Consider the following 18,115-nt stretch of genomic DNA (forward strand, 5'->3'; position numbering starts at 1 on the left):
AGACACCCTGCGGAGGAAACTCATTTCAGCCGCTTGTATTCGCGATCTCGTTCTTTCGGTCACTACCCATAGCTCATGACCATAGGTGAGGGTAGGAACATAGATCGACTGGTAAATTGAGAGCTTTGCCTTATGGCTCAGCTCCTTTTTCACCACGACAGACCAATGTAGAGCCCGCATTACTGCGGACGCCGCACCGATCCGCCTGTCGATCTCCCGCTCCATTCTTCCCTCACTCGTGAACAAGACCCCAAGATACTTGAACTCCTCCACTAGTGGCAGGATCTTGCTCCCAACCCTGAGAGGGCACTCCACCCTTTTCCGGCTGAGGACCATGGTCTCGAATTTGGAGGTGCTGATACCCATCCCAGCCGCTTCACACTCAACTGCGAACCGATCCAGAGAGAGCTGAAGATCACGGCCTGATGAAGCAAACAGGACAACATCATCTGCAAAAAGCAGTGACCCAATCCTGAGTCCACCAAACCGGACCCCCTCAACACCCTGGCTGCGCCTAGAAATTAAATTATGAAAAAGTTTCCTGCATTGTCCCACGTTATAGCATACGCCTTCTGTGTCGAGGGTTTTCATGTTTCAAACCCCATTCTGAAGACCAGTGTGTCATTGCAGTACTGTATGACCTATCATTTAGTATAATTTAATAGACAAAATCACCTTCTGCAACCAGGAAAACCACTGAATAGTGAAGATTAACACCCCAGCTCCAGGTATCTCTGATATGACTTATTGAGGTGAAGTTAACACACAGTATCTTATATAAATTCATTGTGCTTATATTGTACCATCAAGGCAAAGCTGCATTGGGGAAAATAACATTAAGAGTCTAGCTGGCCAACACACAGGAAGAAATCATACATGCTTCCTGATAGAAAATGTTTGATATCAACTGTGTTCTAATGTTAGGATTTTGCTTTACTGCCGCCTTGATGTCTCATCTTTCTTTAACAGTTGCCCCTTAAAAAAAAAAAAAAGGCAAGCTAGATTTGTAAATATTATATACTAGCCATGCTAACCTGTCAGACCAGTAATAGGCTTATTTTTGTATCTTGTACACTTTAAACTCTTATCCTTGATATTCGTGCGTGTGAGAACGTCTCTTAACCGTTGCTCCATCTCTCGAGTGCGTTCCCATAAAGCCTGCTTCTCGTACTTAGTCATTATTTTCAAGGCGGCTTTCTTGCATCCTGTCCTCTAATTATACTTGCTGTTTTTGAAAGCGACTCTCTGCATGTCTGCCATGCTGTTTCTCCTCCTTGTACTCGCACTTCCTCTTTCGTCACATCACCAAAGTCAAACTGACCAATTTGATTGCTCAGAGGGACTGGACACACAAACTTCACTGTTTTATTATGTAGTTGATTACAGCAAAATAAAAATTAGGGTTTGAATACTAATATTAAAAATCAGGAGTGGTCCCCCCCTTGACTTTCTCGTATACTTTATATGGGGATGGATATTTGAGGTGTAAACCACAAGACAATGATTATATTTTTATATTATGTACATTAAAGAACCATCAACAACAAATCAAATTAATAATATATTGAACAATTATTATAAAAGTAAAGTTGAATAAATTGGACTCTGCACCTGCATGAATAAAAGGTAAAGTACCACTTCCAGTTAGCGGAAATAGCCCAAAAGTTGATAGAAGTCTACGTTTTGTACCCAATACTTATATGCAAAATTTGGTTGACCGAAGTGAAGGCGTACTCAAGTTATCCTGTTTATATACATACAGGCAGACATAATTCCAAAAATTGTATTTTCTGACTCGGGGAGGTTTAAAACATTGAGTTTCATCAAAATCTCAAAATGGACTTTTTGTAGGATTCCAATACTTTCCCTATACTTCATATACGAGAAAGTCAGGGAGATCTAAAATGTTGAGATTCATCAAAATCTCGACATCGAATCTTTGGACGATTACATTACTTTACCTATACTTCATATACGAGACAGTAAAAAGTACATTTTCAAATAGATGTGAATGTAGGCTAAAATTCTAAGTGCGCTTGTTATGTATATTTGTATTTAATATGCATTTGTATGCTTCAGTATTAATATTTTTGCTTGTTGCTCGCAACATGTCTATAAAAGGTGCAGCACTTATGACTTGTGCAGTGACACAGCCTTTTGTTGAAAAACACAGACTTAACACAAAACAAGAAAAAGGGATTTTTCTGTACATGGAGTGTGATACAATGAAAGAGAAAAGTGGAACAGACACTTGACATGCCTCTACTGCTTATTAGAAATCCGAGTGGTGGTTCTGAGGCTAAGGATCTGTGCTGGTATCCAGAAGGTTGCCAGTTCGAATCCCCGTCACTGCCAAAAAGAGATCCTACTCTGCTGGGCCCTTGAGCAAGACCCTTAACCTGTTATTGCTCTAGGGGTGCTGTACAATGGCTAACCCTGCACTCTGACCCAAAGGGGTATGCGAAAACGAACAAATTCCTAATACAAGAAAGTGTATAAGGTGAAATAAAGAACAAAAAAAAAAATCACTCACAACGACTTAATCTCTAGTCCAGCTCTGCCAGCTCTAAACTCCACTATGTGCCTTTATTGTCCTTGGGTGCAAAAGACGTAATTCTTGCCTATCTACAGTATATTATATATGAAAGGGATGGGGAAGTGTTTAAAAAATCGTTTGTTAGTTCAACTGTTAACCAAAAAGCAGAGCAGTAGGGAGGAATAATCTGTCTGTTTTATAAATGACAACAAAGTTAAAAACGACCAAAACACTCATGGAAGTGCCGTTGAAAACACAGAACTAATGCCTTAGCATGTCTAGAGTAACACAAAGCTGATGTTAGTGCGAGGTAAAATAAAGGACAGCTCTTTTACAATTTAATGTCAGCGTTTGCCTTTGAATAAGAATTTTTTCATATGTGAATTATAATAATGTTCATCGGGCAGCCCCATTTTATGTTTTTATGTTTATAGTCTTTGTTCATATTTTGATGGTATATATATTTTTAAACATGACTTCCTCAACAAGAAGCAGAACACACTTTAAATTGCACTTTTGTATTGATGCTGGCATATACAGTAAGTAATACCAACATTGGCCAGCAGATTTAATTTTAAGTGCACAGTAAGTCAGTTGTGTGTTTTGTTGTATATTAGTGCCTACAGGTCAGAAATGATCTCTGTACCATTCAGATGCCTCTCATTTCAAACTGCTGTGATGGCTGTTTCATCGTGTATCTCTATTTTACCATATATTATTTATAAGTGTTCTTTAATAATTATTATTATAAGTCTGTGAGCACTGTGGTTGTATATGATGCAGAATCCTTAAAATTCAATTGTAATGAATACCTGACTAATTTCTAGTAAGTCTGAAATTAACATTTTAAGGAGAGGGGTTGTACTATCTTTAATTCTAAAGTACTGAAATGTAGTTGATTCATAGATGTAAATATTCATTAAGTCTGACTTCTCCTTTTCGACTGTTTTGCTCATCTGTTGTACAGGTGGACCGAGTGAGCTATCTCTTACAGGAGATTTATGGAATAGAGAACAAGAACAACCAGCAGACCAAGGTAACTTACAGAAGTCAGACTGTATGAGAAAAAACAGATATAACTATGCCATTCATCCATTTTCTAAATCTGCCTATCTAGAGCATGGTTACAGGAAAGCTGGAGTCTGTCCCAGTTAGGGAGGGACCATGTAGGTAAAGTGTTGTGATTTCTACATAGTGTGACTAAAATGAATGCAAATCTTCTTAAATGAACGTCTGTAATGCGCACTTTAATCACGTCTGAATTATTTGAATTGTAATTTTAATCTGTGGAGTAGAGTGGTAAATCAAGGAATGATGTCTTTGTCCCAAACATTAGAACACTCTAGACGAGAACAGGCCATTCAGCCCAACGAAGCTCGCCAGTCCTATCCACTTATTTCTTCCAAAAAAAACCATCAAGTCGAGTTTTGAAAGTCCCCAACGTCTTACTGTCTACCACACTACTTGGTAGCTTATTCCAAGTGTCTGTCGTTCATTGTGTAAGAAAAACTTCCTAATGTTTGTGCGAAATTTCCCCTTAAGTTTCCAACTGTGTCCCCGTGTTCTTGATGAACTCATTTTAAAGTCACAGTCTCGATCCACTGGACTAATTCCCTTCATTATTTTAAACACTTCAATCATGTCACCTCTTAATCTTCTTTTGCTTAAACTGTAAAGGCTCAGCTCTTTCAATCTTTCCTCATAATTCAACTCCTGTAGCCCTGGAATCAGTCTAGTCGCTCTTCTATGGACCTTTTCTAGTGCTGCTATGTCCTTTTTGTAGCCTGGAGACCAAAACTGCACACAGAGTAGCCTGGTCCTCCTAAAATCCACCACCAGCTCCTTGGTTTTGCTGGTGTTCAGGTGTAGGTGGTTTGAGTTGCACCATTTAACAAAGTCCTTGATTAGGCCTCACCAGTGCATTATAAAGTTTGAGCAGAACCTCCTTGGACTTGTACTCCACACATCAAGGAGCTATATAACCTAATTCTGTTAGCCTTCTTAATGGCTTCTGAACGCTGTCTGGAAGTCGATAGCTTAGAGTCCACTACGACTCCTAAATCCTTCTCATAAGGTGTACTCTCAATTTTCCGATCGCCCATTGTGTATTCAAACCTAACATTTTTACTTCCTATGTGTAATACTTTACGTTTACTGACATTAAATTTCATCTGCCACAGACGTTGTATAGGTCATGTAGCATCAGGCCCAAAGGTCAGCCCATTGCAGGGTCAACACACACACACACACACACACACACACACACACACACAGTGCTGGCCAAATCAGCATCGCTAACCAATCCACCTAACCAGCTTTACTTTGGACTGTGCAAGGAATGCCACACAGAGTTGGGATGAGAGAACATGCATAATGAATCTATATTATATGAGTTTCACTTTTTGAATTGAATTACTGAAATAAATAAACTTTTTGATGATAATTCTAATTTATTGAGATGCACCTGTAAGTGGATTTAGCAGTTGTTTCTGAGAGGTTTGTTATGACCCAAACCTTGAAGTATTTGCAGACCTCTTAAAATAAAAACATGGCTTGCCTAGGTGGTGTTCTGTATGCATTTGCTGACAGTGAGCTTTTGGCTTTCAGCCTTCAGATGATGAGAACAGTGACAACAGCAACGAGTGTGTGGTTTGCCTGTCAGATTTGCGCGACACTCTGATTCTCCCCTGCCGCCACCTCTGCCTGTGTAACTCCTGTGCTGATACTCTACGCTACCAGGCAAACAACTGTCCCATCTGCAGACTGCGTAAGTATCAGAAAACGACAAAGACAAAACTGAAGCAAAAGTGACCAGCCATTACTGGAGACAGCTGGCTCGGTCCCTGTTTAAAGAAATGAGAATATCTTTTATTTGTGTTAATGGTAAAATGTAAAGTTCTCCTCATTGTAGTGGCATTTGCTTCTAAACACTTGAAATTCTCTGTGATGGACCTTCTGATTTCACCAGATTCTCAAAGTACTTTTTGGGAGTGAGAACTACAGTCGTGGCCAAAAGTTTTAAGAATGACACAAATATTAATTTTCACAAAGTTTGCTGCCTCGGTGTTTATGATGGCAATACTCCAGAATGTTCTGAAGAGTGATCAGATGAATTGCAATTAATTACAAAGTCCCCCTTTGCCATGAAAATGAACTTAATCCCAAAAACACCCACTTCCTCTGCATGTCAGCCCTGACTCAAAAGGACCTGCTGATGTCATTTAAGTGACCATCTCTTTAACTCGGGTGAGATGAGGACAAAGCTGGAGGTCACTCTGTCATGCTGATTGAGTTACAATAGAGAAGTTCAATTGTGGTGAAGAAGGCTTCAGGGCGCCCAAGAATGTGCAGCGAGCACCAGGTGCGTCTCCTAAAGTGGATTCAGCTGTGGGCACCACCAGTGCAGAGCTTGCTCAGGAATGGCAGCAGGCAGGTGGGAGTGAGGTGAAGACTTTTGGAGGATGGCCTGGTGGGTGTCAAGAAGGGCAGCAAAGAAAAACATCAGGGACAGACTGATGTTCTGGGATTGGACTGCTGGGGGAAAGTCATTTTCTCTGAAGAATCCCCTTTACAACTGTGAAAAAGAAAAGGTGAGCGGCGCTACCATCAGTCCTGTGTCATGCCAACAGTAAAGCATCCTGAGGCAGTGGGCTCACCCACAATTTGGCCTAAGAACACAGCCATGAATAAAGAATGGGACCAAAACATCCTGTGAGAGCAACTTCTCCCACCCATCCAAGAACAGTTTGGTGACCAACAATGAACAATACAGCATGATGGAGCACCGGGCCATAAGGCAAAAGTGAGAACTAAGTTTCTCAGGGAACAAAACATTGAAATTTGGAGTCCATGGCCAGGAAACTTTCCATGGAGAACTTGTGGTCAATCCTCAATAGGCGGGTGAACAAACATAAACCCACCAATTCTGACAAACTCCAAGCATTGATTCTTCAAGAATGAGCTGCCGTCAGTCAGGATTTGGCCCAGAAGTTGATTGACAGACAGCCTGCCAGGGCGAATTGCAGAGGTCTTGAAAAATAAAGGACCAACTCTGTAAATATTGACTCTGTGCATAAACTTCACGTCATTGTCAATAAAAGACTTTGAAACGTCTGAACTGCTTGTAATTCTGCTTCAGTATCACAAAAAGACCCAAAAACACTGAAGCAGCAAACTTTCTGAAAACCAATACTTGTGTCATTCTCAAAACTTTTGGCCGCGACTGTACAGTAGTCTGTAATTCAGAATGATGATTGGACAGGAAAGCTGTTCTGATTGTTTTGTATGAAAAATCTTAATCTTTAATACGAAATTAAAATTTGCATGTGATGATGAATCAGAAATCAGTTCAGTTTTTTTTGCCTGTTCCATAGCCTTCCGAGCGCTCCTGCAAATCCGTGCTGTCCGCAAGAAGCCTGGAACTCTGTCTCCTGTATCTTTCAGTCCAGTTTTGGCGCAGACCATGGACCACGATGAGCACTCGGTATGTACGACTCTCAGTATTGCAGCTGCTTTGGGTCTGTGATGACTACAGCATGGAGAACAGTGCCAGCCATGACAGAACGTGTATTGGCAGGCTCTGAGAGATGTTGTCTGTGGAATTTTCCAACAAGACATCAGTCATTGGGGTTATCAAGTACAGCAGCCGCTTTTAATATTCAGACCTTCTGTCAATGGATTTTTGTGGTTTCTGCCGGTAGCCAAACTAGAAGGGAAGAACTGGCATAAAAGTAATCTGTACATTTCACTTGGAGTTTGTTGAACATTACATACACTCCCTGGATATGAGCTGGTTTATTTTTAGTATTTCATGAAGAATTAGGATAACTTTTAAAATACATAGGCGATGTGGATAAGACTATAAACACAATGCTGGTTAACACTAAACTTAGAGGTTGGGCAGGTAATGGAGAATCAGCTGAATCATTACAGAGACGACTAGACAGCATATGGGCTTTGGCTGGTTTGAGGGCAATGCAATTTAATATAAATTTACATTTATATTTACATCATTTAGCAGACGCTCTTATCCAGAGCGACTTACAACAGTGTTTGTTAGTTTTTCGCATACCCCTTGGGGTCAGAGCGCAGGGTCAGCCATTGTACAGCACCCCTGGAGCAATTACAGGTTAAGGGCCTTGCTCAAGGGCCCAGCAGAGTAGGATCTCTTTTGGCAGTGACGGGGATTCGAACCGGCAACCTTCCGGATACCAGCGCAGATCCTTAGCCTCAGAGCCACCACTCCGCCATTAAATGTAAAGTATTGTTTGTATGAAGTAGAAATGTGAGATTTGCATACACAATGGGAATCCTGAAGGTTGAAAGTGCACCTTTATGGAAAGAACTTGGGAGTCCTAGTGGACTGGTCACAGCCCACATCTAGACAGTATACAGAAGTGAAGGCCAGTAACCCTCATTTACATGCGTGAATCCACTTATGGCACGCTCTTGTGGAAAAACGCACTGATGTCATAAAAATGTGCTAATAAAAAGATTAAATATCATTAATGCTGCCGTGAATCTAACCATAAGCATGGAGTCCGTGTCTCCTGAGATTGTGCTGCTGAACCTAGCACTGTATGTTTAGCCCATCAGTATAAAGTTACTGATCTCTGAAATACTGAGTCCTGAGGATTTACCTCGCGTCTGAAAGTTTTTTCTTCAGACAGAGAACCATTGAAATAATTGTCAAGTATTGTGGTAGAGAGTAGGACTTAACGGGCCTTCAAATTTTGATTTGCTGCTGTTTTGGAGAATCAAAGACAATAGGATTGATGAGTTTGTGGGGCTGTATGTCCTGATCTCATCCAAATTATTCAACCTGTTACTACCTGTGAATATTTTAAGTGTGGCAGCCTGTGCTTTGTAGTCTTTCCATTTGATCACATAAATGGTGGATGACTTTGGATTTAAGCGGGAGGTCTTTTGTTATATGAATCACCCTTGCCAACTGTTTTGACCTCTAATGAAGGAATCTGATTTGAGAAGGTGACTTGACCAATCCGTTTAGGCAGCTCCTGGCTAAATGTGAATAAACTAAATGATGTGCCAACTCAATCTGACAATATGCATGACATTGGTTTTTACATTCTCGTGTACAAAGTTTAGGGAAAGTATTGGAATCATCCAAAAATTCGATGTTGAGATTTCGATGAATCTCAACGTTTTAGACCTCCCTGACTTACTAGTTATATGAAGTATAGGGAAAGTATTGGAATCCTCCAAAAATTCCATTTTGAGATTTTGATGAATCTCGACGTTTTAGACCTCCCCGAGTCTGAAAATTCAATTTTTGGAATTATGTCTGTGTGTGTGTGTGTGAACAGGATAACTTGAGTGTGCTTTCACTTAGGTCAACCAAATTTTGCATACAAGTATTAGGTACAAAATGTAGATTTCTATCAACTTTTGGGCTATTTCTGCTAACCGGAAGTGGTACTTTTACCTTTTATTCATGCAGGTGCAGAGTCCGATTTTTTCAACTTTACTTTTATAGTAATTGTTCAATATATTACTAATTTGATTTGATTTGTTATTGATGGTTCTTTAATGTACATAATATAAAAATATAATCATTGCCTTGCGGTTTACTCCTCAAATATCCATCCAAATATACGAGAAAGTCGAGGGGAGACCACTCCCAATTTTTTTTATTTATTTATTTTATTTTTAAATACACTTTTTCTTTATAACTATTTCTAGGGTTCAGACAACATTCCTCCTGGATTTGAACCAGTCTCCCTGCTGGAAGCCTTAAATGGGCTGCGATCAGTTTCTCCTAGTATCCCTTCTGCTCCCCTGTACGAAGAAATTAATTTCTCTGGTGGTCTGGGGGATCCTCTGCCCTTGGCAAGACCCTTGGGAGTGGTGGAGAACAGTCTGCAGAAAGGCAAAGTCAGCAAAACTCCAGACAGGTGAGCAAACTTGGAGTACACTGCTACATATCCACTAAGCAGCCCCCTCTTGATGAACCTCTGGGCAGTTGAAACTGCTGAGTGAAGCACAGACGTGTCTTTGTGCAGCTGTGCCGTTTCTTTGTGTGACTCATTGAGGTCTCTTGTTTCATTCGTAGAAGACGATCAAGCAAAATTACATAGTGTGAGTAATGGAGGTTTGTTTACACGTAGAATAGGAAAGAGAGTGAAGAACTGAGAAATTCGGCTTAACTAAAAAGATGATGAAGTGCTAACAGACGCCTGCATGACTAGAAACAGAGGTGGTAGAACAGGAGTATTTGAGTAGTGCAACCTCAGGGCCATGAAAAGGGAGTGTTCACTGTGACATACAGCTCTGCAATCAGATGAGGCGAGGGTAGTGCTCACTAAGGAATGGAGAGTGAGAAAGAGAAGAAGTAAAATGCATCACACTGACAGAGGCCACTGTGTGAAGAAGTATGTGATTGCAAGGTAAACAGACAGCATTGATCCTTCAAGGATTGAAGGACAAAGTTACCCCAAAAACTAGTGATGCTACAGTACTCAGAGGTGAAATTTTTAACAAATGTCTATGCTTTATTGGTAATTATGGCAGTGTAATAATGAATTATTGCATCGGTCAACAGCCCTTGTCTTAAGGGTTAAAATACCTGAATCTTACAAGATTTTGTATAGTGAAGCTAAGTATGTTTTTCTTTTAATTTCCCTAACAGGTAAGGTTTTTGAATGAAGTGTAACTTCTATTTGAAATTGTATATTTACATACTTATTTAAATGATAAATGTATAATCTAAAGCTTAGCTACTCTTGATTTTATGCTGCACTTTGCTTTGTCTCTCTTAAAAGTCCATCACTAGTCAGCCAGCATATTGGGACTCCACTTGTTTTGGTAATAATTTTCCATGTTGGGAGTGTCCAGATGAAATCGGTCACCATGTTGATCACTGACCACACCAAATTTTTTGAGGTGGAAAAAAAGGCCAAGTGAGAATCCAAGAAATCAATCTTCAGTGACATATCGCACCACATTGTTTGTTCGCTCACTATTTCAGGATAGTTTTCTATTTAGCCTGTCAATTTCCAAAAAAAACTTGTGCAGACCCTTTTGTAGCTCTGCCGAGCACCTTCCTCAGTTTTATCTTTTATTCAAATCTCACATCATTTAACACTTCTTTGACCTGATGGACTGGCAAAAATTGTCTGCCTTAATATTGACATCACTGATCCAAGGAAATGTATTTCAAGTACATGAATGCCGTTTGTGTTTTACCCATTGCTTCAACAAAGTTCTTCATCAGTTCAAGTTTTGATACGCAGAAGAGGAAGATAAACTTCCTCAACAACAACAACAACATTTATTTCTAGAGCATACTTTCATACAAATGATGTAGCTCAAAGTGCTTTACAAGATGAAGAAAGAAAAGAAAAAAAGTATAAAAATAAAATTAGGCAATACTAAATAACAAAGAATAAAGTAAGGTCCGATGGCCACCAGAGGACAGAAAAAACAGAAAAAATAAACTCCAGAAGTTTGTGGGAAAAAAAAAAATCTGCAGGGGTTCCAAGGACATGAGACCACCCAGTCCCCACTGGGCATTCTACCTGAAATAAATGATCTCAATCAGTCCTCATGGTTTTCAGGCTTCTCATGGAAGAATTTGATGATGATGGTCATGTGGACGCCTGGCCTTCAATCCATCAATATATAAGGACTGTGCTTTGATCAGGTGGTGGTGGCGAATGTCACCACCATAGAAAACCGGAAAATGAACAGCAGAGAAAGTAGGGGCTAGTACGGATTTTGGAGCCATGAAAAAAAAAAAAAATTAAATACCTACACAGAATATCAGGGTTACGCTAAAATGAAGCTATGAGAACGCCATGTTAAAATAACAGGTTTTTAGCAGTTTTTTTAAAGTGCTCCACCATATTAGCCAGGTGAATTTCTATCAGTCAGCTATTCCAGATTTGAGATACGTAACAGCAGAAGTCCGCCTCACCAATTCTTTTAAGTTTAGCTCTTAGAATTCTAAGCAGACACTCGTTTGAAGATCCAAGATTACAGTTTAGAGTGTAAGGTGACAGACATTCTGAAATATAGGATGGAACGAGATTATTTAAGGCTTTATAAGCCCATCCATCCATCCATCCATCCATCCATCCATCCATCCATCCATTATCCAACCCGCTATATCCTAACTACAGGGTCACGGGAGGTCTGCTGGAGCCAATCCCAGTCAACACAGGGCGCAAGGCAGGAAACAAACCCCAGGCAGTGTGCCAGCCCACCGCAGGCTTTATAAACCATAAGCAGTATTTTAAAGTCAATTCTAAATGACACAAGTAACCAGTGTAACGACATCAAAACTGAGATAGATAGATAGATACTTTATTAATCCCAATGGGAAATTCACATTACAATTTAAACTGGTGTGATGTGCTCAGATTTTTTTTCCTACTTAAGATTCTGGCAGCTGCATTCTGCGCAGATGCAATCGATTGATGTCTTTTTTTGAGTGGTCCTGAGAGGAGTGCGTTACAGTAATCTAGTCAACTATAAACAACAGCGTGAACTAATATTTCAGCATCTTGCAAAGCTTATAAGGGATCTAATTTTTGCTATATTTCTTAAGTGAAAAAAAGCTGCCCTAGTAATCTGATTAATATATGACTGAATCGATTAATATGTGATTTTAAAATGATTGGGTCAATAATTACCTCTAAATTCTTTACCTCTGTCTTGACTTTTAAGCCTAATGGATCAAGCTTATTTCTAATGCCCTCACTATATCCATTTTTGCCAATCTCTACGATTTCTGTTTTCTCTTTCTCAAGGTCAACAAGTGGACAGTTCACCACATTTTCTTTTGTGGAACAAGCAAACAATGGCCAAATAAATGTTCAGTCACCTTCAGATCTCCTGAGATTTTCCACTATAGCAATTGCTACAAAGTGGGACCCAAAAATTCCACAGCATGGGGGAAACGTATTACAAAACTTAGAGCAATTCCATTTTAGTCACCTTCAAAACACTGCCTTTGAGATGCATTGTGCTTCTCCCGTTCCTGATAATGTGGTGTGTGCAGGTGAGCTGTCATGGGGCAAAACGCAGTTTTATGCTTCCAACCCTTCCCCACAGCTGATCCTTCCCTTAGATACCTCAGCTATTCAGAGTAATGTCACTGATTAACAGTCTGTCCATAGGTGAAAACTCTTATCAAGTCTGTCGGGGTCAAAAAACACGATCATCTTTTTCTCTTGGAAATCTTCTCTGGTAGCTTGGAGAGAAAAAAAAATGTTGAAGGTCACTTGCACGATTACAGAATAAACGATAGAAATACGCACTCGATTAACTCTGAATCACGCCACTCGGGAGACTGCTTAACCACAGTTGTAGGTTCATGATACCTAATGGCATATTTGGTAACGCCACCCTGCTTACTCCTGTGCTACTGATCAATTTTGTGAATTTTTGCATCCTCCATTGTATAGGTACAGAAGGGAATCTCAACCCGTTATGCAGAAGGGCAGTTTTCAAGCTGACTTTAGAAGTGTGAGCCAAGAGACCCCATAACTGAATTAAAAAATCTTTTCTTTTTTTATGTAATAGTGATTCATATTTGAAAAAGTATTTGATATTCTTAACCCACTATGATGCCAAAAGATAAAAATATAAAGGTGGTGTCACATGTAAACTGAGCTTGATAGAATAAATATGACTCCTTATTTGTATTCAGAATTGTAAAGTTTGTGTGGCCCACCCATCGAGGACATAATTGGTGTTGACCAATGTTATCAAGGGATGTTTTCATTCATTAAATTTGACTGAAGTCCTAAAAACAAACTGCATTTTTCATGTGTTCTGGTGTACTGATTATTTTTCCAGAACCTTTAACAAAAACCAAATGCAAAAATATACAATGCTGCCATCTAGCGGCAGATAGCTGATCTCTCCATACACATCACAGACAGTCAAAATATTAACATAATAATTCTTTGCATTTATATAGTGCTTTTCTCACTACTCAAAGCGCTCAGCAATTGCAGGTTAAGGGTCTTGCTCAAGGGCCCAACAGAGCAGAGTCCCTTTTGGCATTTACGGGATTCGAACCGGCAACCTTCCGATTGCCAGTGCAGATCCCGAGCCTCAGAGCCACCACTCCGCCACATACATAAAGAATATGTGCTGAACCTTAGAGGACTGCTTCAGAATGGAGCCTGAAAACAAAGAAGTATTGGTGATTTCATACGAAGAAAAGAAGTGTGGCATGTTTAGGGCTTCAGTGCCATGGCGCATTCACTTGGGATTATCATGCAGTTGATGTGGGACCTCTCAGTCTTTCATCCTGATCTTCATTTTCCTTTTCTTCTGCAGTAATGTTGATTGAGTAGCAGGATTCCATCTTGTGCATTGTCTAGATTCCTCACTGTAAGATCTTTCTGATTAGTGAGTGGAACTGAATTTCCTCCAAGCTTCTATTTCGTGTTTAAAATAAAAGGAAATACCGAACAATGACCATTTTCTGAATCTAAGCTGCTTATAGTAGAGATGGAGGAATGAAGGCATAGACTGAATTAGTCCAACAATGAGCTTTTTTTTTTTTTAACTAAAAAATAATAAAACAGTAGTACCACCACCACATTCTCAAGGGCCTAAAGAGACTGATGATTTGAATTCAGGCTACAAGAAACAACAAGGGAACAAGACATGGCTGACCTCACAATGTTCCCCTTCACCACAATCAACTGTCAGTATCACCGTATTAATGGTCATTGCACAGAAAGGACCCTGTAAACCTAGAAACCCATTCATTGGTGACCTTCAAGCACTTGGTAGTGGTCTTTAGTGTTTTATAAAGCAGCAGAGGGCAATGGCAGTGCTGTGAAGACCATTCTTAAGAGAAAGCAGAAGATTGTCTCTTTTTTTTTTTTTTGTCCAATAGGGCCTGATTATTTTAGAATGCCCAGATGTTACTAAACTGTGAACTAGTTGACTATGCTGTGTTCATTGTTATTAACACTTTTTATTAAATGACAGATTCCTTAAAAGCCGTTTTAGACATTAATCCAGAGCAAGGTTGCACGTTGGGGGTGGTTGGGCTGTCGCCTAACCCAGCTGGCATTGTGCGCAAGACAGGAACAAACCATGGACAGGGTTGCCATTCCATCACAGGGCCCATTTTAGGTCTGAGGCTAGGGATCTGCACTGGCAATCAGAAGATTGCCAGTTTGAATCCCGTAAAATGCCACAAAAGGGACTCTGCTCTGTTGGGCCCTTGAGCAAGGCCCTTAACCTGCAAATTGCTAAGCGCTTTGAGTAATGAGAAAAGTGCTATATAAATGCAAAGAATTATTAAGAATTATGCTTCTTTTTTGCTTCAGTTTTTGCTTTCATTCTGTTCTAAAATGTTTCATCTCCACACTTATGTGCAAGGAAGTGTTTAATATCCGCAGTGTCCATCTTGCTAAAAGCTTTTGTTCTTGGCACAGTTGTGGATCATCCCACCAGATAATTTCAAAGAAGGAGATTTGGTTAAAACCTACTACGCTGGAGTCCTACATCCTCACAACATTGCTTCTGGCCACTGTTGATGCAGTCATTTTACAAACTCTTTAGATATCCTTGGTCACACTCATTTTCTTCAGCATTACTGTGTATTTGTATGGCATCACAAGACAAATGTGCAGATAAATTAGAGGTTTAAGTTCTGTTGCATTACGCTTAGAAATGTATTTATTTCTTGGTATTGCCGGGAATGTGCAAAATGCAAATTGGACCCTAAATTCTTCACTAACTTTACGGAAGACAGTTTTCAAACATTGCTGAAACACACTTTGTTATACTTAATTTAGAATAGAGAAAACATACTCGAAGAGCGTCATTCTTCTTATGTTTTACTTGTGCTGTATACCTAAATTTTGATTGTTTCCTCCTTCCCACAGCACCCTGTGTTCCCCATCTTCTCCAATTCAGGAGGAAGATGAAGAGAAGCTTTCTGTGATTTCTGATGCCCTTCCTCACCCACTGATGCCTAGCAACCCCAACTCCTTGGAGGTGAGTGTCTGAAAAGTCCTGCATCTTGAAATCATGCAATGCTGTATACCATCCATCCATCCATTTCCCAACCCGCTATATCCTAACTACAGGTTCACGGGGGGTCTGCTGGAGCCAATCCCAGCCAACAAAGGGTGCAAGGCAGGAACAAACCCCGGGCAGGGCGCCAGCCGACACACACACACCCACACACCAAGCACACACTAGGGGCAATTTAGAATCGCCAATTTATAATCGTGAGACTGTGGGAGGAAACCCAAGCAGACACAGGGAGAACATGCAAATTCCATGCAGAGAGGACCTGGGAAGCGAACCTTGGTCTCCTTACTGCGAGGCAGCAGTGCTACCACTGCACCACCATGCCGCCCTGCTGTATACCAGCCATTTAAAGAATACTGGCTGGACTACTGGTTACGTTGGTGACTCCACTTGATTATACGGTTCCACAAAATGTATTTTTTTGTTTTATTTATTATATATATATATATATATATATATATATATATATATATATATATATATATATATATATATATATATAATATGTGTACACTTTAAAAAGACAATCACAAAGACATAGAAAGGTTTGGGGTATAGTTGTTTCAAAAGACTGTCCAAAATGGGACTGACTGGGAGAGGCCAGTGTCTGGCTTTATGGGTGGTGGGAAGAAAGAGGAGGGTCCAAAGGGGAACAGACAGAATTGATGTCAGTAGGAGGGGATGGTAAGGAGACGGAAGTGGAACCTGGTTGGAGTTTAGGTAGTTTTTTCCTTCTGGTGAGCTGCAGAGGATGGAGAAAAGATATTAGTGCACTTCATCAACCCCTGACCCGATGGTTCAACCCTCAGTTAAGCCCATTGACTGCCTCCCATTAATACATATTAACTAATTCATATGTTTTTTTGTAAATTACAGAGCACCCCGGTGGATGATACCCTGGAATCAGTGACCTTAAACAATGGTGAGTGTAGAATGGATAAACCAAAATGTTCTATAAATGGGCAGCAGACTTGTATGATGGCTGATGAATCTGTGGTCTGTGGATGGAATAAATGAGAGAAACTATTGGAGATCTGACATTGGGGATGTACAGTATGTAGATTATTATTGGTTAGATGTAAAGTAGTTAGATTCTTTTGTATTTTTACACCCACACATTAGCTCACTGTATGTCTGCCTGGCCATTGGACCTTACTTTATTCTTTGTTAATTAGTATTGCCTAATTTTATTTTGATACTTTTTCTTTTTTATTTCTTCATCTTGTAAAGCACTTTGAGCTACATCATTTGTATGAAAACATACTATAGAAATAAATGTTATTGTTGTAAACACCTGTTTATAGTAGATATGTCTCATTCAATCCAGATTTTGGCTTTTAGCAGCAATGTGAAGTGCATTTTTGTCTTCAGTCTTCTGATTTGTTTTCACCTTCTTTGTATAGATTGCAATTTCACAATGAAAGTGGTTAAAGTTTTGACTTGATTTATCTTTGTTTCATTTTTTTCATCAAAAAATACCTGCCATTTTTATAGGGGTGCGTAGACTTGTTATATCCACTGTAAATTGTAAGGTAATGAGTTTATTAGCATAGCAGAAGCTTTCATTGGAAATTTGTGATGAACTTCATAAGGCAAGCTTTACAGCAAAGACTTGTCTTTCTACTTCTAAAAGCTCTTTTTCTTTGCACTTTCTGGCTCCAGCAGACCCCCGTGACCCTGTAGTTAGGATGTAGCGGGTTGGATAATGGATAGATAATCTTCAGAGGGATTCACTGTCTTCATGATTTATTATACTTTCAGAGGAGCGGTCCCGTTCCATGGAGGAAATTCTGCAGGACAGCAGTAGTGAACGCAGCAGCCTGACCAAAACAGAGAGTGACCCACAGGTGGAGATCTCCCTGCCAGGTGAGCCAGTATGTGTATGTTGGTGGAAATGATGAGATGGCAGCCCAGCCTCTCTTTTAATTAACGTGTTACGATTAACGTGGTGCCCATTGGCCCTTTACTTTTTAAGTTAATACATATTTATATTTACATTCCTTTACTTAGTCAAACCCTTTAACTAAACTGACTTGCACACTGCAAGCATGGGGGAGAACATTTTCCATATTTCTATAGCTGGAGCATTGACAGGTTTAGTGCCTTGATTAAGTGTCACATCATGGTTGAAATCGAGCTGTCTCACATATGGTTTATAGGCCAACATTTAGGCCTAGGTGACACAAATCAAGCATTAATATTTCACAATGATACTCACTTATGACAGGAAAATGTCTATACAGCAATCTACCGCTAATACTGTAAATCTGCACTTTTTCTCACCAGAATTTATCCATTTTAAATTGCACTGTATTGCCAAAAGTATTGGGACCCCCTTCCCAATCTTTGAATTCAGGTGTTTCTATCACTTCCATGGCCACAGGTGTATAATATCGAGCACCTCGGCCTGCAGACAGCTTCTACAAACATTTGTGACAGAACAGGTTGTTCTCAGGAGCTCAGTGAACTCAAGCGTGGTACAGTGATAGGATGCCACCTGTGCCATAAGTCCACTCGTGACATTTCCTCGCTACTAAATATTCCACGGTT

At 39.9% G+C, this 18,115-nt stretch overlaps 1 protein-coding gene across 3 annotated transcripts in view; it reads left to right on the plus strand.

The window, feature by feature from the left end:
• LOC114661031 (E3 ubiquitin-protein ligase MGRN1-like) overlaps window positions 1-18,115 on the plus strand; it is a 90,748-nt gene that overhangs the window by 62,135 nt on the left and 10,498 nt on the right. For all 3 annotated transcript variants that reach the window (XM_051933804.1, XM_028814124.2, XM_028814125.2), the window contains exons 9-15: window positions 3,504-3,572; window positions 5,144-5,303; window positions 6,910-7,019; window positions 9,239-9,450; window positions 15,415-15,526; window positions 16,442-16,487; window positions 17,327-17,431. In XM_051933804.1, coding sequence (XP_051789764.1) covers window positions 3,504-3,572; window positions 5,144-5,303; window positions 6,910-7,019; window positions 9,239-9,450; window positions 15,415-15,526; window positions 16,442-16,487; window positions 17,327-17,431 — 814 coding nt within the window. The remainder of the gene's footprint in view (window positions 1-3,503; window positions 3,573-5,143; window positions 5,304-6,909; window positions 7,020-9,238; window positions 9,451-15,414; window positions 15,527-16,441; window positions 16,488-17,326; window positions 17,432-18,115) is intronic.

This window comes from Erpetoichthys calabaricus, chromosome 11 (genome assembly GCF_900747795.2).
Source record: "Erpetoichthys calabaricus chromosome 11, fErpCal1.3, whole genome shotgun sequence".
NCBI classification, from domain to species: Eukaryota; Metazoa; Chordata; class Cladistia; order Polypteriformes; family Polypteridae; genus Erpetoichthys; species Erpetoichthys calabaricus.